Here is a 20,257-nt window from a genome sequence, read left to right on the forward strand (position 1 = left end):
ACTGTGAGGGCCATGGCAAAACCTTCAGCTTGTGCCTCTTGAGGTAGTCCATTGTGGATTTTGAGGTGTGTTTAGGATCATTATCCTGTTGTAGAAGCCATCCTCTTTTCATCTTCAGTTTTTTTACAGATGGCGTGATATTTGCTTCCAGAATTTGCTGGTATTTAATTGAATTTATTCTTCCCTCTACCAGTGAAATGTTCCCCGTGCCACTGGCTGCAACACGAGCCCAAAGCATGATCGATCCACCCCCGTGCTTAACAATTGGAGAGGTGTTCTTGTCATGAAATTCTGTACCCTTTTTTCTCCAAACATACCTTTGCTCACTGTGGCCAAGAAGTTCTATTTTAACTTCATCAGTCCACAGGACTTGTTTCCAAAATGTATCAGACTTGTTTAGATGTTCCTTTGCAAACTTCTGACGCTGAATTTTGTGGTGAGGACGCAGGAAAGGTTTTCTTCTGATGACTCTTCTATGAAGGTCATATTTGTGCAGGTGTTGCTGCACAGTAGAACAGTGCAGCACCACTCCAGAGTCTGCTGAATCTTCCTGAAGGTCTTTTGCAGTCAAACAGGGGTTTTGATTTGCCTTTCTAGCAATCCTACGAGCAGTTCTCTCAGAAAGTTTTCTTGCTCTTCCAGAACTCAACTTGACTTCCATCATTCCTGTTAAATGCCATTTCTTAATTACATTACGAACTGAGGAAACGGCTACCTGAAAACGCTCTGCTATCTTCTTTTTGCCTTCTCCTGCTTTGTGGGCATCATTTACTTTAATTTTCAGAGTGCTAAGCAGCTGCTTAGAGGAGCCCATGGCTGCTGATTGTTGGGACAAGGTTTGAGGAGTCAGGGTATTTAGAAAGCTTTGAAATTTGCATAACCTGGCCTTTCCTAACGATGACTGTGAACAAGCCATAGCCCTAACAAGCTAATTAAGATTTGAGACCTTGCTAACAGCTATCTGAGAGCTCAAATCTCTTGGGGTGCCCAAACATTTGCATGGTGCTCCTTTCCTTTTTTTCCACTCTAAAATTGTACAAAGCAAAAATAATACACTAATCTTGCTTAAAATGTTGAAAAGAATGTTTCATCTTTAACTTTATGACTTTTGGAGATCAGTTCATCTTCTACTCACTTAACCATTCACAGTAACAGAAATTTTGACCAGGGGTGCCCAAACTTTTGCATGCCACTGTACATCAACACACTTTGAGTGGTGATAAATTTGGAGTTCTAGGTGGAATGTTCCAACAGTCATCTATTCTGAATCAGATGTTGACACTAAGGCTAGTCCTGGCAGTGTTATCCAGCGAGCTGCTCTCATCTGTCCACGTTTGGCCCATAGCCTCCTAAACCCCTCCTCTCCGTGCACTTGACTAGATGGCTTTTAAACGTTGCTGATGTGCCTGTCTCTATTTCTTGCAGCTCATTCCAAATCTTTGCATGAAGAAGCTGCCCCCCTGATGTCCCTTTTAAATTGCTCATCTCTGATCTTAAACCTCTGTCCTCCTGTTCTTAGCCTCCCTTTCCTGGGAAAAAGACTATGTATTTCATCCTATCTATGCCCCTCATGATCTTATATACTTCTATAAGGTCACCCATCAATCTCGTATGTTCCAGGGTATAAAATTCTAGTCTATGCAACTTCTCCTTGTAACTCAGGCCCCTAAGTCCAGACAACATCCTGGTAAATCTTTTCTACAAGAACTGCAGTAGTTTATTCAACAGCTGAGCACAAGATAGACTTTATACTCTTAAAATAATCGAGGGACAGAGTGTAAAATTGCATATGATTTATTTATGTTTTCCTTGTGAATGCTGTTTATATGATGCCATGTGACTGTGATGCTGCAGCAAGCGAGTTTTTCATTGTACCTATGGATTTGTGCAGATGACAGTAAATTTGACTTTGACTTTAAATGGGCCACTGATCAGTTCATGAATAGCAGAGCAGAGTCTTAGGGCCTTGTGCCCTTCCTCCTGTTCCTGCCTATTATGTTTGTATCCCAGATTGTTTTATTTCCTGCCTATTATGTTTGTATCCCAGATTGTTTTATCATCCGCTTTAAAAATAGTACTTTGAATCACAATTTTAAACACGAGATTCTGCAGACGCTGGAAATCTTGAGCAACATGCACAAAATGCTGGCGGAACTCAGCAGGTCAGGCTGCATCTATGGAGGGGAATAAAGAGTCAATGTTTTGGCCAAATCTTAATATAGAGTCTTGGCCCAAAAAAATTAACTGTTTATTTGCCTCCATAGATGCTGCCTGACCTGCCGAGTTCCTCCAGCATTTTATATGTTTTGAACCAGCTTGTATGATGTTCGGTTTGTGGTGGAGTCCCATGAGCATATGATTTGGACTGATCCAGTACTGTGGATGAACTGCACTGTAAGAGGTGGTGTCCCTTACATGTGCCCATTAAGGCTCAAGCCGCAATATCTTGTGGTACGACACTCTGCTCTGGCTGTGGGGTCTGTGAATCATTATGACTTTGCCCTGCACTTCCTGATATTCTCCAGAAGAGGTCACAGTTAACCAATTTGCCTCTGTAGCCCAACAGCTGCTCCCACCGGGCTGGAACAGAACTGCAAAATCAATTTCAGATTACCACAGCGCACATTGTGAAAGCAAGTTTGTTGCATGTCGTGAGTTAATGTTATGTGGAAAGGTCAAATTAATGCTCACGACCTTCATATGCTTTCATATTGTTATATAAATACTGTTCGCCCTGGGATTGGAGAAAGGGAACAGATTGCACACACACTGAGACAAACAGCAACTGCTGTTGAGAAACCATTAGTGCAGTGGAAGATGCAGAAAGGGAAGGGGAAAGAAATAGTGTCACTACTAAATGTGAATTACAAGATTCTCTCCAAGGTGATTCACCCAGAGCAGACCTGGGCCACACGCAGGAATAAGACAGCTGACAGCATTGTGCTTCTCAGGGATATGATTGCCTCTGTACAGGACAGGGGGTGGGAACGTGCCTGATGATTTTAGGCCAGCAGAAGAGCTTGGACAGGATATAATATACATACTTGATAGACATGCTCTCCAAAGTGGGGTTTTGGGAGGGAATCTGTAATTCGATACAAGTGCCCTATTTGCACATCAGAATCAGAATCAGAATTAGGTTTATTACTCTCAGTTACAATAAAAGTAAATAAATTGTGCAAAATAGTAATAGTGAGGTTGTGTTCACGGACCATTCAGAAATCCAATGGCAGAGGGGAACAAATTATTCCTAAAATGTTGAGTGTGGGTCTTCAGTCTCTGTACCTCTTCCTTGATGGTAGTAAAGAGAAGAGGACATTTCCCAGATGGAGAGGGTCCTTAGTGATGGACGCCTCCTTCTTGAAGCACTGCTGTTAAAAGATGGTGGGGAGGACTGTGTCTGTAATGGAGCTGGCTGAGCCTACAGCCCTCTGCAGCCTCTTACGATCCTGTCCACTGGTGACTCCATACCAGGCAATGATGCAACGAGTGAGAATGTTATCCACCGTACGCCTGTAGAAATTAGCTAGAGTCGTTGGTTACATACCAAATCTCCTCAAACTCCTAATGAAGTTTAATGAAATATGGTAATGCAGTCCAAGTTAATGGGTGAGAAATGGGAAGCTTCCCTTCACATCTGGAGTTAACAAAGGCTGCTCTTCTCTTCTGCTTTATTTGTGTTGCACACAGCCTTCTGCTAAGTCCATCAGGAAAGGCATGGGTATAAGAGGGGTGACAATCCCAAGCAGGCAGAAACCCAACTCAGGCCAAAGCCTTTATTATTATATGGACAATGGTTCTGACTAGTTGGTCCACAGACAAATAAGCATCTGCAATACAGTAGGTTCAATCTAACTTCAGGGGCCAGAGACAGCAGCAGCAAAAGTGAGATATGTTCTTTGGCAGCTGTTCTGACTGATCCTCTATTGCCTTCACTTATCAGGTCGGTGCTGGCAATATTAGACCATAATGGAGGGTCATAGTGGAGCCAACTAATGTGCAGCATGAATCCACAAAAATACAGGCAGTAACATGCAGCTAATCTGTTTCCACAGTACTGGTTACATGCTAGAAACAGTACGTGGGGAGGACTGCTTTGCATTTCTTCAAAATGCTGCCAGGGGACTTTTCACATCGAGCTGAGAGAGCACATGGGGCTTTGGCTTAATGTCTCAACAGAGTGTTGATTCTTCCAAGGGCAGGGCACTCTCTCTGTACTCCCTGGTAATGGGCTCAAAGCTCTGGAGTAAGGCTTAAACCCAAAACTTTCTGCAAGGAGAGAGTCACCCACCGAGCTGTACTGTGACAACCTCACATGCTATAAGGAGAGGTTGTACAAAATTGGGTTATTTTCTCTGGATTGTGATTGACTCATGCTCACCCCCAAATCAGAACAGTCTAGTCCACTTTGGTGGCTCAGAAAGAGAGTCTCCATCTCTGAACTGCAAACTGCAGAAAGGTGACAAGTTCAGTCACAGAATATGCAGTCAAAGTCTGTCTGGCTTAGGGAAGGTCAGAGGAAAATATTGGTTAGCAATACCATTGATGATCTTGGACACTCAGACATATGCAGAAATCAGTGCAAAATTCTCTCTTGGCAAAGGGAACTGGTTTGAAACACTGAAACTAAAAGTTTCTACAGCTGGACCCTCACCACCCAGGATATGCCCACTTCTCACTACTAACATCAGGGAGGAGGTACAGGAGCCTGAAGACGTACACTCAACAATTTAGGGATAGCTTCTTCCCCTCCAACATCAGATTTCTGAACAGTCCATGAACTCATGAGCTCAACTTTTTGTTCTATTTTCACACAGCTTATTTATTTTTTATATTTCTTATTCTAAGTCATATTAAGTTTTTTTATGTATTGCACTGTACTACTGCCGCAAAACAATACATTTCACAACATATATTAGTGACAATAAATCTGGTTCTGATTCTTGTTCTGGAAAAGGTAAAACAACAAAGCAAATCCTGCTTATGTGACCCAGGATGTACATTTTACATATCAGCATCTCCAAGAGGCTACAAGACGGGTACGCTATCAAGTTGCTACTGAGATGGTAATCCAGAAGCTTGGACTGATGGTCTGGGTTCAAATTCCACTGTTATTCAGTTAAGTGAATAAATCCAGGGTGGAAGGTTAGAATCAGGAATAGTGACAGTGAAGCTACTACATTATTGTTTTAAAAAGGCAACAGGTTAGCTAATATCCTTCTGAGTATGAAATCTGCTGTCCAATGGAACTCCACCCACAGCAGAGTGGCTGACTGTTAAATGCCTCAGCAAGACACTCAGTTCAGGGGATAATTAAGGTTGGGAAATGCTATGGATAAGGAAATATAAAATAAATAATCAGTTATGTGCTATAAGGAGAGGTTGGATAAACTTGGGTTGCTTTCTCTGAGTTGTGAAGGTTGAATGGAGATCTGATTATGACAGGTACAGATAGAGCAGATGGCCTTTTTTCCCCAAAGGATCAAAATGTCTAACACTAGAGGGCATGCATTTAAAGTGATAAGGAGTAAGTTCAAAGGACATGTGTGAGGCAAGATTTTTTTTCCACACACAGTGATGGGTCCCTGGAGTGCACTGCCAGGGATGATGTTGGAGGCAGATATGATAAAGGTGTTTAAGAGCTTCGTAGATATGCACATAATGTGCTGAGAATGGAGGGAGATGGACATTGTGTAGATCATACAGCACTACAGCACAGAAATAGGCTCTTCGGCGCATTTAGTCTGAGCCAAACTATTAGCTAGTCTCATGGATCTGCGACTGGACGACAGCCTCTCATAACCCTCCCGTCCACGCACTTAACCAAATTTCTTTTAAACGTTGCAGTCGAACCCACATTCACCATTTTGGCTCTCTAGCTGAAGTTGTTCTCCTTCAGTTTCTCCTTTCACCTTTAACCTATGACCTCTAGTTCTAGTCTCAGTGAAAATGCCTGCTTGTATTTACCCTATCTATACACTCATAATTTGTATACCACTATCAAATCTCCCCTCATTCTCCTATGCTAAGTAAAAGGGATTAGTTTAGTTAGGCGTTGAATTACTAGTTTAATTAGCTTGGCACAAGATCTTGGCTGAAGGGGCTATTCCTATGCTACACTGTTCTTTGTCACCTGGGATGTCATTTCTTGGGGCTTAAATGTATTGAAATTGATAGTGAAGAATTGACCATTTTCCCCAAATGTATGATATGTTACTCAAGCTAGGAAAGCAAGAGCTGGAAAATCTTCCTTAGTTGACAAATAAATGGACTTTGCTGCACATTGCATCTTCAATGCGTTTGCCAGATGTGCTTTGCTGCTAACTAGAAGGTTAAGCGGTACACCACAATTCAGATCTGAAGGCTTTTCCTTACCAGGGGTACGCAAAATGTTTTCACTCCACTGGTCACTGCTGGGAATGGGGCGGAGGCTGGGGAGAGTCCCTTTGGCCTTGGTGTCACTGCTGATCACCTTCTCAGCAACAGGGTCTAAACTGCTGGAAAGCAGAGAATCTATAGGACAGGAGGCAACATGCGGAGTTACTCAGTCTTCCATGTTCTAAATGTAATTCAAGCATGTAAATTCAAATAGTACTGAGCACATTGTAAGGACCAAGAAACAAATTCTTAACTTGGAATTGTCCTTTGGATAGGAGAAGAACATTCCTCATCAATCAACACATGAATGGGCTTGCTCTTTATAAGTCTTTGTTCCTCCAGCCTCATAATGTTGAAATCAAGAGCCTCCATCCTGTCTACTCTTCTCCCTCTTCTCACCTTCCCACAATATCTTGTAAACTTCCTGTTTCACCTTGGGCCACAGCCCTCCATTTAGGAGGAACCTCCAATCTCAAAGCCTAACTTGGGTATCACAATGCTCACAGTGTGACACACTGAGTGTCGGGGGGCAGAAGTGAGGGTAGTTGCTATTACTAAGGTCTGAAGGTTGATAAGTCACCTCTACCAAATGGTGTACACCTCAGGATTCTGAAAGAGGTGGCTGAAGAGATTGTGGAGACATTAGTAATGATCATTCAAGAGTCACTAGATTCTGTAATGGTTCTGGAGGACTGGAAAATTGCAAATGTCACTCCATTCTTTAAGAAGGGAGGGAAGCAGAAGAAAAGAAACTATGGGCCAGTTAGCCTGTCTGCAGTGGTTGGGAAGATATTGGAGCCTATTATGAAAGATGAGGTTTTGGGGTACTTGGAGGCACATGATAAAGTAGGCCAAAGTCAACAGGGTTTCCTTAAGGGGAAATCTTGCCTGACACATCAGTTAGAATTATTCGAGAAAATAGCAGGCAGGATAGACAAAAGAGAGTCAGTGGATGTTGCTTACTTGGATTTTCAGAAGGCCTTTGACAAGGCACCACACATGATACTGCTAAACAAGATAAGAGCCCATGGTATTACAGGAAAGAGACTAGCATGGGTAGAAGATTGGCTGACTGTCAGGAGGCAAAGAGTGATTGTTCCATAGGGGGTTGGTATTGAGACTGTTCCTTTTCACATTATATATCAATGATGTGGATAATGAAATTGAGGGCTTTGTGGGCAAATTTGAAGATGATATGAAGATAAGTGGAGGGACAGGTAGTGTTGAGGAAGCAGGGAGTCTCAAGAAGGACTTAAGACAGATTTGAAGAATGGGTAAATAAGTGGCAGATGGAATGCAGTGTAGGAAAGTGCATGGTCATGCATTCAGTGGAAGGAATAAAGGTTTAATTATTTTCTAAATGAGGAGAAAATTCAAAAATCAGAGGTGCAAAGGGACTTGGGAGTCTTTGTGTAGGATTCCCTAAAGATTAACTTTCAGGTTGAGTCGGTAGTAATGAAGGCAAATGCAATATTAGCATTCATTTCAAGAGAACTAGAATATAAGAGCAAGGATATAATTCTGAGGCTTTATAAGACATTGGTCAGACCAGACTTGGAGTATTGTGAGCAGTTTTGGGCCCCTTATCGAAGAAAAGATGTGCTGGCATTGGAAAGGGTCCAGAGCAGGTTCACAAGAATGATTCTGAGAATGAAAGGATTAACGTACAGTATGAGGTGTGTTTGATGGCTCTGGGCCTATATTCACTGGAGTTTAGCAGAACGATGGGAGATCACATTGAAACCCATCAAATATTGAAAGGCCTAGATAGAATGGATGTGGAAAGGATGTTTCCCTATTGTGGGTGAATCTACGACCAACGGGCACAGCCTCAGAATAAAGGGTCGCCACTTAGAACAGAGATGAGGAGGACTTTCTTTAGCCAGGGGGTAAAGAAATGCACAGGCAGGCACCTCCCAGTCTCCACCCAAGTAACAGGAATTATCTACCACTCATTTTGAACTCATCACCAGTAGCCTATTTTAACCCAGCCTCAACCAGTTGATCTTAGCCTTCCATTATCTTGATGCCTGTGGTGTTTAGTACCTGTTCTCTCTTGTTTTGGCCCATTATATCTTATTATTTTGCGGTTCATTATTAAAATTATCGCTCACTGCTAAGTTGTCTCTGCTGCTCTGCTTTTGGGTCAAGCCTCCTCTACATCTCCTTACAGAGGGTGGTGAATCTGTGGAATTCAGTACCACAGGCGACTGTGCAGTCATTGAGTATATTTAAAGCGTAGGTTGATAAGTTCTTGATTAGTCAGGCCATCAAAGGTTACAGGGAGAAGGCAGGAGAATTGGGTTGAGAAGGATAATAAATCAGCCATGATGGAATGGCAGAGCAGACTCAATGGGTTGAATGGCCTAATTCTGATCCTATGTCTTATGATCTTACACAGATCACAACACCCAGCCTACCACAACAAAAGTGAACACCTGCAGAAAATTCAACCCTTATATCTCTGAAGTATTTGCATCAAATGTAACTCCTCACTAAGAGGCCACTTACTATATTGTGGCCAAAGATAAAATGATGATCTGCAGGTAAAATAAATACATTTCAGAAAGTGTGAGCTAGAAATTAAGATGTGATGAAAGGGTTGAAACATTAACTTTGCTTCTCTTGCCACAGATGCTGCTTGGCTGCTGAATATTCACAACAGTTTCTGTTTTACTTCATATTTCCAGAATCTGTGGCACTTTATTTTTGAGGTATTGAACGTCAATTCCTTTGGCCTTAGGGTAATATACACCTGGGAGATGCATACATACAGATTAAGTTAAGAGGGAAACGAAGGACTGAATTTAACTTGATTCTAATGGTATTTGACCAAAAGACATAGGAGCAGAATTAGGCTATTCGGCCCATTGAATCTTTTCCACATTCAATCACGGCTGATTTATTTTCCGCATAACCTTTGACATTCTTACTAATCAAGAACCTATCAACCTTTGCTTTAAGCATACCCAATGATTTGGCCTCCACAGCTGTCTGTGGCAATTGACAAAGTTACATCTAAGGTCAAAGGAAAATTCATCAAAGTACAGGGACATCCAAATGATGTTCAATATATATGCAGACCCCTCCTCTTGAATGATTCAAATCTCAGTGCAATTCACTGCCAAAACCCCACCAATGAAAGGGAAAGTACTTACAGTGGAGATTTGAAGATTTCTCTAGGGCTGCCACTGGCTGTTGTGTAGGACATGCCACCTTGTACTTACCAACACTTTCTTGCCCACTGCCCACTAGTCCGTTCAGGCTGGTGGAAGCACCACTGGCTGAAACAGCACGTGGTGGACGCTTGCCAGGAACTTTAACTGTGGTCCTGAGTAGATCAATCTCTTTTCCATGGATGTTCTGCATATAATCCTGCAGCAAGAGAAGAGCATTCAGCAGTGTTCACCAGGTTTAGTGGTATCTCATTCTCAGACTCTAAGAGCACCATCAACTGTTTCTAGGTGGCAAACTAGCAGAGTGGACTAAGTGTCCCCTCACCTGTTCTAGACATATTCCCATGATAGTTGCAGAATCTCCCCCCACTCCTGTCTGCCGTGATCAAATCCGGGGACACTACAAGCCTGTAGGGAGGTGTGGGGAGCTGGAGGGAGACCCTGGGGGATACAGGCAGATGTAGAGTGAATTTCTCAAAGACACAGAAGGAGAACCTCAACCCTAGGGGAGAGACCGAGGGAGACCCTCATCTGGGAGAGACTGAGGGAGACCCTCAGTCCAGGGGAGAGTTCGAGGAAGACCTTTAGTCGAGGAGAGAGACTGAGAAAGACCCTGAATTCTTGGGGAGAGACCAAGGGAGACCTCAGTTTTGGGGAGAGATCAAGGGAGACATTCAGTTCTAGTGGAGAGATCGAGGGTGACACTTGGGGGAATCCAGGGAGGGCAGAATTTCAGCCAATCATTTCTAATTTAGAAAACCTGCAAGAAAATACAAGTACCCTGTCTTCCTACTAAACAGAACCACATCTGGGAGTCTTGAACTGCCCCACTGTTCTCCCTTTTAGAGAACACCAGGTTGCATTCAGCTGCACTTTACTAGCAGTCTAATATATGTGCATTCATCAAGAACAGCACCACCTTCATGTCAGGAGATCAGGAGCAGTATTAATTAAAATCATCTCTGTTTCACTCACAAACTTAATGTGTACTTACATGCAAACTAGGATGGTAGGACAAGATACCATTGTTGCAAAGCGTCACATACTTTTTCTTCCATTCCTTATTTAGTGTGTTTCCACTTCTCTTCAACAGCACTCCCTGCAAGAAAACACACCAATCAAGACCAGGATTCACTGAGAACAACCTGATTACCCTATGGCTCTTAGTTTGAGTGACCTTGAAACTGGAATCTTTCTTGTTGGAACAGCACAGGTCACACTAACACAGGAGCTTGGCAGGTCAAGCACCATCTCTGGAGAGGAATAAACAGACCCTTCATCAGGACAGACTGGAAAGGAAGGGGACAGAAGCCAGAATAAGGTGGTGCGGGGAGAGGAAGGAGTACAAGCTGGAAGGTGATAGGCGAGACCAGGTGAGGGGGAAGGGGGAAGGGGGGATGTGAGAGGCTGGGAGGTGATCAGTGGAAGAAGTAAAGGGCTGGAGAAGAGGGAATCTGATAGGAGACCATGGAAGAAAGGAAAGGAGGAGGGGGGAAGAGAAGGGTAAGAGGGGAGCCAGCATGAGGGCTGGAAACAGAGAGAAGGAGGGAGTGGGGAAAGATTACTGGAAGTTGGAGAACTCGGTGTTTGTGCCATTAGGCTGGAGGCTACCCAGATCGAATATGAGATGTTGCTCCACCAATCTGAGTGTGGCCTCTTCCAGCAGTAGAGGAGACAACCAACACGCCAAAATGGGAATAGGAAGTTGAATTGAAATGGATAGCCACTGGGAGATCCTGACTTTTGTGGCAGATAGAGTGAAGGTGCTCAAATATATGATACCCCAATCTACGCTGAATCTCACCAATGTAAAGGAGGCTGCACCAAGTTACGGTAGATGACCCTGGCAGACCTGCTGGTGAAGTATCGCCTCACACAGAAGGACTGTTTCAGGGTCTGAATAGTGGTGAGGGAGGTGGTCTAGGGGCAGTTCACAGGGATAAGTGGAGGAGGGAGATCAGTGGGGAGGGATGAGTGGACAAGCAGAAAGCGAGAGTGGGGGGGGGGAGATGCGTTTAGTGGTAGGATCCCGTTGTAGATGGCAGAAGTTTTGGAGAATGATGTGTTGGATACAGAGGCTCGTGGGCTGGTAGGTCAGGACAAAGGGTGCAATGACAGTGTTTTTTTCAATTGTTGCAAAGATGGACCAGTAGTAGTCCTGGGATCCACTGCAAAGGCCCGTGGATACAGCAGTAAATGCAAGAAACTTCAAACAGAAGACCGGAGATATTGGAGAAGCCATGGAATTAATTTTCACAGTTCACAGTTGCAGAAAGACTGGACAAGTGCCTGATGGAAACAAGTCTAAAGACATATAGGAGCTGATTGGGTAAATATGATCAGTACTATTTCCTTGTATGCGGTGGGCGGCAAAACACTGAGACAGATTAGTTGAGCCAATTGGACTGTTTTGGAATTAAACTCCTATATAATACTATGGTACCAAAGACATTCCCACATCAACAAATGCTAATAAGAACAATCTGTGCACTCAGGAGAGAGACGTGTGAATAGTTGCCACAAAGAAACAGCCGATCGAACCCAGATGCAAGACGTCATCTGACTGACTTGGCCTCCCCTTGTCCCTTCTCCACCCAGCCCACCCTTACTCTCTTCCCATGGCCTAAGGAACATTTAAGTGACACCTATCTGATATGGGAACACAAAACGGGAAACTGACCAAAATAATTAAGAACCAGCAGGTAGAGTTAGTAATATGCCTGAAGTCATTTTCAGATATGTTTTATAAAAACACAATTGGTGTTTATAATGTAAAGAAACAATCTTTCACAAAGGTAAGGTCGAATTTGGAGTATCGTGTGCAGTTCTGTTTACCTACTTACAGAAAAGATATCAGTAAGATTGAAAGAGCACACAGAAAATTTACAAGGACGTTGCCAGGACTTAAGGACTGAGCTATAGGGAAAGGTTGAATAGGTTAGGATTTTATTCCCTGGAATGCGGGGAGATTTTGTAGAGGTATCCAAAATTATGAGGGATGTAGATAGGATAAATGCAAGCAGGCTTTTCCCATGGTGCTAGGGTGAGACTAGAACTAGAGGTCATAGGTTAAGGGTGGAAGGTGAAATATTAAGGGTGAACCTTCACTCAGAGGGTGATGCAAATGTGGAATCAGCTGCCAGAGGAAGTGGTGGATAACGGTTTGATTTCAATATTTAAGAGAAATTTGGATAAGTACATGGATGGGAGGGGTACGGAGGGCTCGGTTCAGGTGCAGGTAGATGGGACTCAGCAGAATAATAGTTTGGTATGGACCTGTTTCTGTGCTGTAGTGCTCTATAAGCCTAAAGGTGAATTATGACAGAACTGGAACTGACAGCTACACAGCAAAAGGTCCTGAGACACTCGTAGCAGCAGCATCAAACAAAATTTGAGACCAGGCCGTGAAAGGAGATATTAGAACAGGTGACCAGAGTTTGGTCGATGGGAAGTTTCATAGGAGCATCACAGAGGTGGGGAGAGAGGCAGAAACGTTTTGGGAAGGGATTCCAGAGCTTGAGACACAGACAGCTGAAGGCACAGTCATCAATAGCAGAGTGCTTAAAGTCATGGTTGAACAAGATGCTGGAATTGGAGGTGCAGAGATTGGGGGTGGGGTGATTTGTAGGAGTGGGAGAGGATGCAGAAACAGGGGACAGGATTGAAAACAAGAGTCTTAAGATTGAAGTGTTGTTTAACTAGGAGTCTGGGTTGTTTGGTGAGGACAGGAGAGATGGATGAAAGGTCTCGGTGCATGTCAGAACAATGCAGCAGTGTTTTCGGTGACTAAAAATTGTTACTTCTTAAAGAAGAGATTGGACAGGTGGTTTGACATTTTTTGGAAGGTGGTGCAGAGATAACAATGCAAGGTGGGAGTCTCAGAGTGTGGGAACATCTAGAGAATTAGAATCCAGAGCTGGAACAGGGGAAAACAAGATTTGGGATACTTGGCCGGGAAAGGCTAAGTGGGCTAGGTGGGGTGAAGCCATGGAAGGATTTGTAAATAAGGACATGAATTTTGATATCAATCCCCTGTTTGCCAAAACAATGGAAGTCAGTGGGAGTAACTACGGAGTATGGCATAGAGGCATTTGCAGCTCCTCAGTATGGCCATTTGCAAGGGTGCTACCGGACCTCTTCCTTAAAGCTGTGGATCAGAGAGCTCCCCCTCAACCTTTTGGAGGAGGTAATGTGAGTACATTTCATCCCACTTCATGGAATGGATTCTGAGTCGGAAGATGATCTTGGAGGGTTCTGAGACAAAGACTGAGGCCTGCTGGCTCTCCACTTCTCGGTGTTCCTCCCTAACATCCACACCCTTGACCGCAACAGGAGAAGATTGTGCAAGCATGTCAGAAGTTGACACAAGTCCTGCTGACCCTTCTTGGTTTCTGAGTACCTTTTCATATGAAGGATCGCTTGATGATTCCCTTAATTGCTTCCTACTAGTGCTTTGGGAGTCAAGGAGGGACTTCATCATTCTCTGACCTGGCTAAGTCCTTCTTTAGCTCCTCGATAATCTCTGAGGTCAGCAGCTTGACATTCAACTTCCAACTCCTGCTGCCTGCCTTCTGGTCTTTCTGTAGGTAGGACTCAGCCTGAAGGAGGTCGTGGTCAGTTTAATGTCCAGTTCCATGACCACCAGATGCTTCAGTTGTCCCTAGGCTGTGCACTTACCAAGTCAGCCCCAGCAGTCGCCTTTGTGTGAAGGTGACTCTAGCTAAGTTGTGGCGCAGCTATAAGGGGACTCATTTGGTATGGATCAGTGCACCCTACACAGAGTTGGCTGAAACCCACCTGCTTAATTGGGATGGCACGGCCACTTCCAATGTTATCCGCCTTACTGTCCAGACTCCTCCTTTCTGTATCGCTTCCCCGCCGAGCCTGTGGAGGGAGTGAGAACACAGTATTATAGGCAATGCTACAGGGGCAGCTCTTAACAAAAGCTGTATCCTAGGAGTCCCAAAGTAACAGAACGAAACAGCCCTGCGTGGGTTAATCCAGTCTCAATCATTAGAATAGCACTGAAAGCGGGCCAGACGTACCTAACCTTAAGCTGCTCCCAGCCTTGCAATGAGGATAATATTTTTGTGCAGCTGACTGTTTCAGAGGTCAGTTAAGAGTCCATCACACTCTTGAGACAGAAGTCATGCACAGGCCAGACACAGTAAGGCTGGCAAATTTCCTTCCCTGAAGGACATCAGCGATCCAAGAGAGTTTCTCTGACAATTCAATGGTTTCCCGCTCACCATTACTGAAGCTACATTTTATTTTGTCCCCAAATTCCAGATGAAAATGGGTAAAATTGGTTTATTATTGTCACATGTGCGGAAGTACAGTGAAAAACATGTTTAGCACGCCACTGGTACAGATCATTTCATTACAGCGGCACATTGAAGTCGTATAAAAGAGTGCAGAATGAAGTGTAACAGCTACAGAGAAAGTGCAGTCCCAGTAAACAGTAACGTGCAAGGACCATGACGAAGTAGACTGGGAGATCACAGGTCCGTCTTAGAGGAATGTTTATTTGATTAACTGAATCTAACTATTTAATCAATTGATTAACTGAATTTCAATTGTCACTGCCACAATTTAACCACTCCTGCTGTTACTATGCTACCTCCCGTCAGCCAACTCCATACAAAAGGGTATCGCAGTTATAACACTGCATGACCACAGCTGCTTCCCAGACACCCTTCCTGCCCTCCCCGGTATTGATCACACCACTACATGCTTCCTGTCCTGCAGCAGGTCTCATTTCTCTATCACCACCTTAGCATTGACCAATGCTGCCTTCCTACAGCCTCAGCCCACCTCTTCTCTCAACATATCCCCTCCAGGAGGATCTACATCAACAAACCTTTGCCCTGCTTTGGTGGTGGAGATTTCACTCAACCTCATTCTGCCTTCTGGGACATCCTCCCAAAGCTGCTGCTCCTCCTCTTTTGAAAAATAATTCTCAAATCTCCATTTATTTCTGTCCCAGTGGCCCTTTCTCCCCCTAACACTGATTTATGAAGCAATGAGAGACATTTCAATATACTAAAGGTGATGTAAAGACTGGGCGTTGTTGATGCTTTCTGTCATCCTAACAGCGAGCTGGCAAGGCTGTATGTACTGAGGGCAAGGCTGGAATTGAGGGCAACATGGATGGGGCTTGGTTATCAGTGCTGTGGGATACTGCAGGGATCAGTGCTTCACTCTTGCCCCTCATCATCTAGCAACAAATTAGCTCAGGGCACCAAATGTCATCATTCCAAGTTTGCTAACATTACTGTCACAGGGTGAAACTGCACAGAAATAGGCCCTTTGGTCCAGCTTGTCCATGCCAGTTGTGTTGTCCAGCTAGCCAGTTTCATCTGCCCATTTTTGACCCTTAGCCCTATAGGGGGAAGGGGGAGGGGAGAGGGAAGGAGAAGAGGGTGAGAAAGAAGGGAGAGAGGGAGATAGATGAGGCAGAGATTAAATGAGAGGTAAGCAGAGAAAGAGGCAAACAGACTGAGAGAGCGAGACAGAGAGAGACTGGGGAGAGAAATATGTAAAGAGGGAGAGGGAGGCAGGGGCAAGGAGACAGAGGGGTGAAGGGGAAGAGCAGGTAGATGACAACAGGGGGAGACAGAGAGAGAGCAACAGTGAGAAAGGCAGTGGAGAGAGAGCAGCACATTCTAGAATTATAAATATTCCTCTTTGTGAAATGTTTCCTTCTCACAGAAATTATGACGTGGATGGCAGTACAAAGATGTAAGAATTGTCTGTAACAATCCATGGGTTGTGGAAGTTCTGATTCACAAACCATCTGAGCCAAAGGATAACATTTCCTGGCTTGGTGGTTAAAGCACTTGTCAGGACTGAAGAGGATTAGCTGATGTACTTTGATATTTTGGCATCGTAATACAGTTAAAAACTTTAAACCTCCTATGGAGAGCAAACTGCTCGCATTACACAAAGCAACTAAAAACAGGTGCACCATCCTTACTGACAGTATGATGTCCTGTATAAGAATCTAGGAAGCAAATAAATAAAGCCTTCTTCCTTGCTTTGATAATAGACGAGAAGAATTTATTTTCATGTAGGGGGAGCCAGAGTATTTCTGGCTTAAAGTCAAAAATGACCTGGAGAACTGTCATCAGAATCGGAATCCAAACCACTGTCGCACTTAAGGTTCAATCCTCAGATGGAGCTGAGCAGTACTGAGTTACGTAGTTGTACAGTATAGAAACAGGCCCTTTTACCCACCATGTTGTATCATCTACATTAATCCCATTTACCCACATTACATCCGTAGCTTTCTGTGTCATGACAATTCTTGTTGACTTGTTGAGATGCATCTTAAATGTTGAGAGGGTCTCTGCCTTCAGCACCCTCTCAGACAGATTCCCGCCACCTCCCAGAGAAAAAAATCCTCCCTCATATCCCCTCTAAATCTCTCACCTTAATGGTGATGCCATAGCATCTGTCATGCCAATAACACAACAGTGGTGGGGCTCATCAACAACAATGAGATGGCCTACAAAAAGCAGGCGGAAGAACTCGAGACCCAGTGCCATATAAATAACCCCTCCCTCAATGTCAATAAGACAAAGGAGATGGTTATCATCTCCAGGGGAACTTGCACCACTCACACCCCTCTTTACATTGGTGGCACAGCCGTGGAAACTGGGAGCAGTTTCAAACTCCTCGGAGTGCACATCTTAAACAACACTCATGGTCCCAGAACACATACTGCACAATGAGGAAAGCTCACCAACACCTCTACTTTCTGAGGAGGCTGAAGAGAGCAGGATTATGTACACCTGCTGTATACTCATGTCATTCTACAGGTACGTAGTAGAGATAATCCTAACACACTGTGTCACTGCTCGGTACAGACACTGCTCTGTGGCAGACAGGAAGACTGTACAACAGGTAGTCAAAACTGCCCAACACATCACCGGTACCAGCCTACCCACCATCAAGGACATACAGTATATACAGAAAGGTGCCAGGAAAGGGCCAATGATATCATGAAGGATCCCACCCATCCTGGTCATGGACTGTTTGTCCCACTCCCATCAAGGAGGCTGTGTAGTATCCTCGCCAGGATCACCAGACTCAAAAACAATTATTTTTCCCAAAGTAGTAAGGCTGATCAACATGTCCACCCACTAACCCACCCCTCCACACTCCCAACCACCATTTCTTTATCATTTCCTATCAAGTCACCTTGTGTACAGACACTCCTGTGCCTAGCATCACTTTATGGACGTACAATCAATCTATAGTTATAAACTATCTTATTAAGGCATCCGTTAGTCTTGCGAGATCATGGATCTGCGCCTGGAAAGTCTTCACTCTCCAGGGCGCAGGCATGGGCGAGGTTGTATGGAAGACCAGCAGTTGCCCATGCTGCAAGTCTCCCCTCTCCACGACACCGATGTTGTCCAAGGGAAGGACATTAGGACCCATACAGCTTGGCACCAGTGTCGTCGCAGAGCAATGTGTGGTTAAGTGCCTTGCTCAAGGACACAACACACGTTGCCTCGGCTGGGGCTTGAACTCACGACCTTCAGGTCGCTAGTCTAATGCCTTAACCACTTGACCACATGCCCACACATAAACTATCTTATGTATTTATATTTATTGTATTTTGTTATTATTGTGTGCTTTATCCTATTATGTTTTTTGTGCTACATTGGATCTGGACTAACAATTATTTTGTTCTTTACACTTGTGTACTGGAAGTGACATTAAACAATTTTAAATCTTGAATCTTAAACCTGCACTCTCTTGTTTTAGACACCCCCACCAAGGAAAAAGATTTGTATTAGTTACAGCTCTATCAGGTCATCCATCAGCCTCTTCCACTCCAGGGAAAACAAACCCAGCCTACCCAATCTCTCCTTATAACTCTAATGCTCCAACTCAGGGAATATGCCGGCAATTTCCTCTGCACTCTCTCCAGTGCAATAATATCCATCCAGGAATGTCCACGCTACACCACCTCTGATTTGTAAAGTTGTCAAAGCTCTTGTACTCTATGCGATGACTGATGAAGGCAGGCATCTCATGTGCCTTCTCCACCACCTTATAACCACTGAGCCCTCAAACCCCAGATTGTCACCGTCTCGCTATATAATGGCTTGGTATGGCAACTGCTCTGCCCACGACCGCACCAAACTACAGAGAGTTGTGGACACATCACAGGACTACACTCTCCTCTGTGGACTTTGACTACATTTCTCACTGCCTCAGTAAAGCAGCCAGCACTATCAAAGACCCCACCTACCCAGGACATTGGCTCTTCTCCCCGTCTCCCATCGGGCAGAAGATACAAGAGCCTGAAAGCATGTCCCAAAAGGTTCAAAGACAGCTTCTATTCCACTCTTAAAAGACTCTTAAACAGACGATAAGGTGGACTCTTGGCCTCACAATCTACCACATTATGATCTTGCACTTCATTGTTTACCTGCACTGCATTTTTTTGGCAGCTTTATTCTGCATTGCTATAGTTTCTGGTTCAGTGCAATGTGATCTGATCTGTATGGACACCGTGCAAGATAGGTTTTTTACTGTATCTTGGCATATGTGACAAGAATAAAGCAATTCCAGTACCAGTACCGTCAGAAGCAGTCCCAATCATTGCTCACAATTACAACGGTGCGTGGTGTCGAATCCCAAGGTGGCACCTGAACCAAGTTACACATCGAGACAGCATGCTCGACAAGTGTTGGAGCGGATCTGTGGAAACTGCTTGTGATCTGATCTGCTTCCTGATAACCTCTTACTGGGCAAGTACTTACTGTGAAAAGGCTGGGGCGTCGCTTCGAGTGCTTGCGGACAGAACCAGGGGTCCCGGAGACTTGAGAGATGTCGGCTGCCAGTTCCCGGTGACTGACGTTTGGAGTGGAAGGAAGGGATGAGGAATACTCACCCATGTTACCACCATTGCTTGCCTGTGAAAGATAGTGTGGCAGGAAACAGAGGAAAAGATGAAGACAGAATCAACTTTACAATCAGAAAAATTAAGCACTCTTTCTCCAAGAAACACTGGAACTGAAGATAGTTAAACACACATACCAATGGATCATAGCATGACATTGTATGTACCATGACTACAGGTGCTGAGCACTCCCTCTTTGTACCTACCCACGGGTTTTCTCATTGAGCCCACAGAAAACTAATAAAGAAATCATCATCTTTGTCCCATGCCCTTCATTTATGGTGGTTAAGAAGGAGAATGATGTGTTGGCCTTTTTTAGTCAGGGGATTGCCATGAGGTAATGTTGCAGCTCAATAAAACTCTGGCTAGACCGCTCTTGGAGTATTGTGTTCAGTTCTAGTTGTCTCATTGTGGGAAGGATGTGGAAGCTTTGGAGAGGGTGCAGAGGAGATTTACAGTAGTGCTGCGGTAGCAAAGTGGTGAGCACAATTGCCTTACAGTGCCAACGGTCCCGGTTCAATTCCCACCACTCCCTGTAAAGAGTTTGTATGTTCTCCCCGTGGCTACATGGGTTCCCTCCCATACAAGACGTACAGGTTAGGATCAGTAAGTTGTGGGCATGCCAGAAGCATTGAGATACTTGCGGGCTGCCCCCAGCATTTCCACAAACTGTTAGTCTTTAATGCACTTCATTGTATGTTTTGATATTCATGTGACAAATAAAGTTAATCTTTAAAAGTGAGTGGAAAGCACTGGTAGAGGCAATTATGTTAGGGATATTTAA

At 44.2% G+C, this 20,257-nt stretch overlaps 1 protein-coding gene across 2 annotated transcripts in view; it reads right to left on the bottom strand.

Annotated features, from left to right (window-relative positions):
• The window catches only part of LOC140191476 (arf-GAP with GTPase, ANK repeat and PH domain-containing protein 1-like), a 188,138-nt gene that overhangs the window by 27,093 nt on the left and 140,788 nt on the right, over nucleotides 1-20,257 (bottom strand). For both annotated transcript variants that reach the window (XM_072248921.1, XM_072248920.1), the window contains exons 8-12: nucleotides 19,334-19,486; nucleotides 14,352-14,438; nucleotides 10,549-10,653; nucleotides 9,606-9,753; nucleotides 6,376-6,513 (exon numbers count right to left, since the gene is read on the bottom strand). In XM_072248921.1, coding sequence (XP_072105022.1) covers nucleotides 6,376-6,513; nucleotides 9,606-9,753; nucleotides 10,549-10,653; nucleotides 14,352-14,438; nucleotides 19,334-19,486 — 631 coding nt within the window. The remainder of the gene's footprint in view (nucleotides 1-6,375; nucleotides 6,514-9,605; nucleotides 9,754-10,548; nucleotides 10,654-14,351; nucleotides 14,439-19,333; nucleotides 19,487-20,257) is intronic.

Source organism: Mobula birostris, chromosome X, assembly GCF_030028105.1.
Source record: "Mobula birostris isolate sMobBir1 chromosome X, sMobBir1.hap1, whole genome shotgun sequence".
In the NCBI taxonomy this organism is placed as follows: Eukaryota; Metazoa; Chordata; class Chondrichthyes; order Myliobatiformes; family Myliobatidae; genus Mobula; species Mobula birostris.